This window comes from Vombatus ursinus, unplaced genomic scaffold (genome assembly GCF_900497805.2).
Source record: "Vombatus ursinus unplaced genomic scaffold, bare-nosed wombat genome assembly UNPS02014863.1, whole genome shotgun sequence".
Classification (NCBI taxonomy): domain Eukaryota; kingdom Metazoa; phylum Chordata; class Mammalia; order Diprotodontia; family Vombatidae; genus Vombatus; species Vombatus ursinus.
Window position 1 is genome coordinate 1,765,375 of NW_020954641.1, and position 8,717 is coordinate 1,774,091.

The following is an 8,717-nucleotide window of genomic DNA, read 5'->3' on the forward strand; positions in this document are numbered from 1 at the left end:
ATTTTCTGTCTCCAAGTGTCAGTTTCCTCTTCTGGAAATCCAAAGATTTAGCCTACTTTCAACATACTTTTAAAGGCGAGGTTCTGGGTGAGCAGTGTCAGACATGTCCATGCAGCATAGTGAAAGGTAATGCCACAGTGATGAGTAATGTTTGCAGGAAAAGCAATTTGCAAATTCATCAACCTAGTCCGAGGAAATTTAAAAGATTTCTTTCTCAGCTCACTGAAATACTTTCATAACATGCAGTTGCCTTGAGGTATCATTATTATTTTTTCTTTATCAGTATTTCAGATATGTCAATAATGATGATGCTAAATTCCACATGTCAAGACTCTATTATTGCATCAGCTTGGGTAGTCTCTCTATCAAAAGTTCCATTGACATCTTAGAAGACACTCATCCAATCCAATCCATTCTAACTATTTATTAAGCGTGTAATCTATGCCAAGCACCCTGTTAGGTGCTGATGGTATAAATACAAAACAAAACAAAACAAAAATTACCACAGACTCAAGAGGTTTACATTCTCCTTGGGGAATGACACTCAGAATTAAACATAGCATTCCAGATGTGGGATAAGTCTTTTGGTTGCTATGTCACACTATTATCTCATAATGAATTTATGGTCCAATAAAATTATCATTTTTTTCATGTAAACTGTTTCATCACATTTCCGCTAACCTCTAGTTGGGCAGTTGATCTTTAAAAACTAAATGTAGGGTTTACATCAATTCCAATAAAGACTCACCCATTACTCTAATTTGGCAAGGTTGGAGGAGACTTGATACCATTATCCAATTTAATATATATCTTCTCCCCCACCAGCTTTGGCATTTGTAGATTTAATGCCATCATTTTTGCTTTCATCCAAGACATTAATTAAAGTGTTGAATGTGGTTAAAGATAACTCCATGGAGTTTCCGTTTTAGAGAACTCCTTCTTGGTTTACAATGATCTATTAATGACTGAATTCTTTGGTCCAATCATTCAAGCCAGTCTTTTTCCCAAGAAAATGTATAATAGTATAATCCTCATATCTACATCCCATCCACAAGGATAATGTGAGACATTTTAACAAATGCTTTGCTAAATTCAAAGTTTACTATGTCTATGGCATCCTCCTTGTCTTCCAATCTAATATTCCCAATAAAAAAAAGAAGAAAAAGGAAATGAAACAAAAAAATGCAAAAAAATATCTCTAAGGTTTCACCTTATACTTATCAAATCACTAAAGCTAACCAAAATAAAAGTCAATGTTGGAGAGATTGTTTGATGAAACTGTGAAGAGTCTAACTTTTCTTGATAAGTTGAAATTATGCAAGAAGAGTGATTAAACACTTCAAACCCTTTGAGCTACCAATCCTACTACTAAGCATATATTCCAAGGAACTGAAAAATAGAAACAAAAAGTCAATGTATACCAAAATAATCTTAGTGGTATATTTTGTGATAGCAAAGCACTGTAAACAAAATGAGTGCCCATTAGTTGAAGAATGGCTAAAAAGTTATGTCATGTGAATCAATGTGCAGCCAATCATTGTCCGTGGTATATGAACAAAATAATCAATTTTTAAAAATGAATGAAATGGGACTAACCTGGCACAATCTATCATAAAATCGAACACAGAATGGACATTTTTCCATAAGGTTCCAAATTTCTCTACTTCAGTCTCTAGTTCTTCCTGGTTGGTAAGAATCAGATCCAGACTAGCAATTCCCTTTGTTATTTCCTCTACCTTTCAAAAGATGAGATTACTACTAGAGAAAATCCTGGAAGGAGTAACTACTCTACTTTTTATATGAAGAGAGCTCTAGTAAATGTCAAGATATTGAAATTTCCTCCTTACTCTGCACCAAGCTTTTGATCACTTTCCCAAACTTCTCATATTTCCTCTTTTTGGCTAGTCCAGGAATTCTTAACCTTTTATGTGTCCTATATCCCTTTGGCAGTCTTTGGTGGAGTCTTTGCATCCTTTCCCAGAAAAAAATACTTTTAGATAAGGGAATGAGAGCTAGATTTTGGTTAGAACGTCAAGATGTCATTTTTCCTCATCCACATTCACAGACAACCTGATACCGGTCCATGATCCAGAGACCCCAGGCTACCATTGTTCTGCTGGCACTTGTGGTCAACCAGCCAGGACAACTGCTATAGCAAAGTGCTGGTGGTAATCCTGAACTCTAGTGATGCTTCTCTTCTTCACATGATGAAGGCTTTGATGGATATATTAGATTTTGTTTCTCTTGTCTTAACAACATCCTTCTTCCATTCCAGTTTTTCTCCTTGATTCCTTCTTGTCTTTCTCCTAGAGTCCTCCTCCTCTTTCTGCTCAAGTCCTCATCCTTCACTTACTAAATCTTCTCTTCCAAAAGGAACAAGCAGGTGAGATATTAAGAAGATGATATCAAATGAATACTTAATCTCTAGAAGTGCAATTTTCTTATTCTAGGTGAACATTTGGCAAGTTTGCAGATGGTAGGTCAGAATCATCTGTGCCAGGCTAATTTCTCTTATGCATACTGAAGTTGACCCTTATCTATACTATGTTTCGTAGAAAAGCAGGGTGATGTACTAGAAAGAGTCCTGGACAGAAGAGCTGGGTGGAATCCAGATTCTGTCCCTTCCTAGTTATGAGACTATGGCACTGAATATATATGAACCCTTCCTCTTCTGTCAAATGGGGATAATGATATTCCATCCCTCCTTCCTAGATATAGTGAGGAACATTTATCATTAGAGCTAGAAGGGAGCATGAAGTTTACACTTTTCATTTCATTGATGAAGAAAGTGAGGCCTAGAGTAGGACCATTGCCACACAATTAACCATTCTGATAGCTGGCATTTCAAATCTAGGTTTCCTGGTGCAAAATCTAAGACTCTATCCAACACACTCAGTGCTTTTGTAAATACAAGGCATTAAATAAATGTCACTATTACTAATGCACCATGAATTAAAATCATTTGTGGATATCAAGCCAATCTCAGAGTCAAGAAGACTTGGGTTCAAGTCTTGCTTCTAACCTACTGACTGTATGACTCTGGATAAGTCACTTAATCTCCAATGGCTCCAGGTAATTCTCTGAATTTAAGCTATAGAGCAGTTATTGGTCTGCCTTGGTAGAGGGAGTTTCACTGGAGAACTGTATGGGAGAACTCACTGGAATTTCCTATTTCAATGAAATCAAAAGTGCCAAGTGAAAAAAAAAATTTGTGAAATTATGAGAACTACTTCATGACATGATCTCCGCTCTTAAAAGCATCACTGAATTATTTGTTACATCAAATAAAGTTAATAACCCAGTTGTCTGACTGGTTGGACTTAACAATTAGGTGGGAGGAGTTCCCCCACCCAGGATGTGCCAACAGTTTGTATAGTGTCTCTGTAAGATTACAATATATAGGTGGAGAATACCTCTGTGGGCATATAAAAGTGATCCCACTCTTGGGTACTAATCCACTACTCTCCATGGAGAAGTCTCTTGCCAGTGATTCCAACTCTACCAGTTTGACCATGAAGATCAGTGGGGGTTTCCTACTATTGTTTGCCCTGGCTCATCTCTGCCTAGCCTCCCGTGAGTAAAATAGAACTCCTTCTCTAAAAGTATCTTTACCCTGGGATTTCCCCCAACTAGTCTCAATAGGATGAGTTTTCCTGACAGGGACAGAAAGGAGTCCTGATCTGAAAATTAGGAGACCTAGCTTCAGGGCCTTGTAACTTCCTTTCATTGAAGTTGTCTCCCAGGCTGTCAAATGAGCATAATGATGCTTATCCTGCCTCCCTCGCCATGATGTTATGAGGATCAGATTAAGTAATGTATGGGAAGTGATAATAAAAGCTTACATAGATGCCATTTATTATTGTTATTCCTGATATTAACTGGTTATATTGATTTAGAGATACAACGTGACACCGTGGAGAAAATCCTTGCCTGCAAGTCAACAGACCTAAGTTCTGAAAGTTGGAATTCTGCCATTGATGTGCTCAGTGACCTTCAACAAGTTAAACCACTTCTCTGAGCCCCAGTTTCTACATCTGTAGAAAGAGCTTGTTCTAAGGTTCCCTCCAGCTCTAACATTTTATGATCTGAAAGTACCAGCTCATCTATTAAATGAGGTTAGATTAAATAAACTCTAAGATTCTCTCTAGGTCAAAAGCTGGGTCTTTATTTCTAGCTAGGTAACTAGATGGTGTGGTGGATAGCTTGCTGGCCCTCGATTAAAGAAGACCTGAGTTCAAATCTGGCATCAGATTCACATAGAACTGTGACCCTGGGCAAGTCATTTAAACTCTGTTTGCCTCAGTTTCCTCAACTGTAAAATGAGGATAATAACAGCAGGGTTATTTTGAGGATCAAATGAGATATTTGTAAAGTGCTTAGCATAGTGCCTGACATATAGTAGGTGATATATAATTGCTTATTCTCTTCTCCTCTTCCCCTTAAAGTTTACAAAGTGCTTGCCTAAAATGCTTATAAAGTAAATAGTGCAAGTAGTTCCATTTTGCAGATGAGTAAATAGAGGCTTAGAGGTCAAGTTCTCAACTGTCTTACACAGTTGCCTAGAGCCAGATAGATAGTGCAATAGACAGAGCCCTAGATCAGGAGTCAGAAAGACCTCAGACACTTACTAACTGTATGTCTCTGACCATGTCATTTAACCTCAGTCTGCCTCAGTTTCTTCAACTATAAAATGGGGGAAATAAATAGCACCTAACCCCCGGGGTTGCTGCAAGGATTAAATGGGTTAATATTTGCCAAGTGCTTAGTACATTGTCTATTATATAGTATGCACTTAACAAATGCTTGTTTCTTTCCATCCTTCCAGTGTCACAGAGCTAGTAAGTGTGAAAACTCAGCCCCTAGCCCAGTTCTCTTTATTCCAAGTCAAGTGCTCTTCCCTTGATATTTATGTGGATAGATAATAGAGAAAAGAAAAAGCTTGTTGACTGACCTGGGCTGAACAAGAGTGGCCCAGGCCTAAATTATAAACCAACAACGACAGTTCAGAAGCTAACAATCTGCACAGCCTAAACCCAGCCTTTGTCACTTAGTTGAAGGAGAACAGCGATCACTGAACTGAACTTCTCTCTCTATTTCTGTTTCAGGAGTTCCTGGTCAGAATTTAGGGAAGGTAAGCAGATTGTTTTCATTTCCTTCTTATTATTCATTACCATACATTCATTGGGCAAGAATTGAATGAACATAGAATCCTATGCTACACTGTAGGGATCAAGAAGGTCCCTAAAAGAGGAGGGGCCTCATTACAGTGAACTTGGAATCAGAGGACTTGGGTTTGAGTTCTAAGCCCAACATTAGCTATGTGACTTGTCATTCTCTGAGACTTGATGTTCTCATCTATAAAATGAGAACAATAACACTTCCACTAGCAATCTCACAAAACTGTTGTGTAGAAAGTTCTCTGTAAAGTATAATAAGAATTGTTATTACATGCAGTGATTTCTCATTGAAAAACACTACTCTTAAGACTAGGACATCTATGCTCAAATTTATTTCTAGTACCTGTTAGTTATGGGACTGAGAGCAAGTAGCTTCCCCTTTTGGGAAAGTTTAGTTTCCTTATTTGTAAAATGTCAAGATTGGATTTGACTACAAAGATCACTTCTAGGTGTGTGGATAGGAGAGATGAAAAATAGAGCTTGAACTGGGGAAGTAACTTCCCTGCCTCATCATCCCTGTAGAAAATCCCTTGAAGAGTGAAACCCTCTCCTCTTACTTACATAAATGACCCTTGGTAATATTAGGAAATCTTATGGACAGATAGAAGAGGATATTCTAGAATACACTGGTTTTGTCAACTTCACCTTCTCCTGCAAGGTATTATTAAAGGCAGGAGCTGTAGGCTCAACTTCTGCCACACAGAGATGTATCCTGGTCTATGGTCAGCCTCTCCTCATAAAGGGAAGGGTGAAATGGATTCAAAGAACATCAAAAGACACAGGAAGGCCAACCTGGAGGGAGTATTAAAACACAGAACTTCAGACTTATCATGAGCTTGAGAAATAAAACATGAAATGTCTCAGCAGGAATGGCCCTTACAACTAAGAATGTTATTTATTCAAGCTGGAATGGATCTTGGAAAATAAGAGTTGAGAGGGACTTTGAAAGTAAGACAGAATAATAGCATTGGAAGGGATCTCAGCAATTACCTAATCCAAACCACTCACTTTATAGCTGAAAAAACTGATACTTAGAGAAGGATATAATTTAACTGAAAGCTTCCAGTAAGTTGATGTCAGAGTCAAGATTTGCAAACAGGTCTCTAGATTTTAGGCCAGGATTCTTTTCCTGTAAGTACAGTGACTTGCCTGTCTTATGAGTTTATAAGGTCAAGAGTTTTAAGTCTCTCTCTCTCTCTCTCTCTCTCTCTCTCTCTCTCTCTCTCTCTCTCCCTCCCTCCCTCCATCACTCCCTCCTCTTCCTCCTTTCTAGGAAGACTGCAGCATTTATAAGAAGTTCCCAGTGTCAGCTATTCCCTGCCCTGTTACATATTTCCCTGTGTGTGGTTCTGACTACATGACTTATGGCAATGGATGTCATCTGTGCATAGAGAACTTGTGAGTATGGAAAGAGGCTGAAGGAATGGCAGGGTGAGGGTCACTGCTTCATACATACATAGCACTTCCTTTTCTGATTGAATTACCAGACTAGCTTCTCATGGAAATGAGGTAGACATATATATATATATATATATATATATATATATATATATTATATAAATTCTTTCATGAAAGATTTGTAGATAGGCTAAAGACATGTGTGCTGCATGAGAATACAATTTGGTAGATTCAGAACTATCTGCATTAAAGGCTTCAAGGGTAATGGATAGATATCCAAACAAAGATCTCTAGTGAAGGGCCTTCTAGCTCTTTCTTTCATCCTGTACTATTCAACTTATTTATCAGTAATTTAGCTAAAAGCAAAAATTACTGCCTGCAAAAATTTGCAGGTGACATACAGCTTAAAAGAATGGCTAACACATTAAACAAAATTCAGACTCAAGAGATCTCAAGAAAGGATTAAATCTAATATGATGCTGTTTAATAAAGATAAATATACAGTCCTGCCCTTGGGCTCAAGAAATCACCTGCACAAATATAAGACAGGGAAGGCATGAATGGCTGTTAAGTAGTTTGTGTGGAAAAAACCTGGGAATCTTATGGACTATAAGTTCAGCATGATTTAACAGTATGACACAACAGAAAAGAAGACAAAAACAAAATAGTTGTCCTTCTATGTAGAAGAAGAATTACTTTTTCTGCTTGGTCCCAGAGGGTCATATACATATGTGTATATATGCATGTATATGTATGTTCATGCATGTATATATGCAGGTATATGTACATACACATACATATATACATATGCACATATATACATATATACACATACACACATATTTATACTCCTATACTCATTGCTTCTAGTTCTGTCCTCCGGGACCAAAAGGAAAAAAAATACATATATATATATATATATGTGTGTGTGTGTATATATATATATATGTATGTATATGTATATATATATATATATAAAATCTATGTGTGTGTGTGTACATGTATATAGATATAGATATAGATATAGATATAGATATAGATATAGATATAGATATAGATATAGATATAGATATGTAAACAGACACATACACATACACACTAGCAATAGAGCTGTTTTAAAGTTGAATGGCATCTTAGGGGATAGCACTTTCCTCCTTAGTGGAAATATTCAAGCAAAAAAATGGATGACCACTTCCCAAAGATTCCCGTTCAGGTATAGGTTGGTCTAGATACCTTCTGAAGTACCTTTCTGACTCTTATGTCATGATTCTGTGAGTAGTCCTGATCTGGAAGTTGAAAGACCTGGTTTCTAGTTCTAGCCTTGCCACTGTGTAACCTTATACAGTTCCCTTAGCATATCTAGGACTTAGTTTCCCTCTAAGGTAGTTTGGACTAATGGGTTACACTAAGGTGGCCACTACTCCTGACATTGTGTGAATCTGTAACTCATAACACTTGTTACTCTTCTCTGTCCTTAGGAAAACAAATGGAAAAGTGACTTATCTTCGTGATGGACATTGCTAACTCCCCCCATGAATAAGAGAATAGAAAAATGGTAACTTCATCATCTTCATCACCATCTGAACCACTTTGGTTCCCTGATGTTTCCTGCATGTGTGTGGGTGGGCTGACTGATGTTCCAATCTAGTTGCTATTCTCTGGCAGTACCTGTGGTATCCCTCCTGCCCTTACATATCTGTAAAACACAACACATTTAGTTTTCCTTTTCAATAAAAATAATATTACTGAAAGTTGGGATTCAGTTGTGAAATCAGATTCTCATGGTTAACATAAATATATTCAGTCTGCCACCACATGATAAGCTGTGTTTCTCAGTGGACTTGGAACAAGAAAACATGAGTTTTAGTCCTGGATCTTCTAGTTACTAACAAGATGAGTCTTTTACCTCTGCCTATCTGGGCCTCAGTTTCTATATCTGTAGAATGGCAATGGGAATATTTATGTTACCTATCTCCTAGGGGGTGTTAGGAAAAATCATTTTATAAACAATAGTGTATTATAGAAAGGTGAGCAATCATTATGTAGGCAGGACAAAGTAAAAGGATAGAATAAGCATTCAAAGAAGACAGGAAGTATACTGTTATAATAATCTAGAAATAAGGACTCAGATTGATTAAATTT

The 8,717-nt window shown here is 37.2% G+C and overlaps 1 protein-coding gene across 1 annotated transcript; it reads left to right on the forward strand.

The window, feature by feature from the left end:
- The first annotated feature begins 3,430 nt into the window (after positions 1-3,430).
- Positions 3,431-8,326, forward strand: SPINK7 (serine peptidase inhibitor, Kazal type 7 (putative)). The gene is made up of 4 exons (XM_027841703.1): positions 3,431-3,573; positions 5,106-5,131; positions 6,451-6,575; positions 8,054-8,326. Exons 1-4 carry the CDS (start codon positions 3,468-3,470, stop codon positions 8,097-8,099), a joined length of 303 nt encoding a protein of 100 aa, XP_027697504.1. The 5' UTR covers positions 3,431-3,467; the 3' UTR covers positions 8,100-8,326.
- The last annotated feature ends 391 nt before the right edge of the window (positions 8,327-8,717 follow it).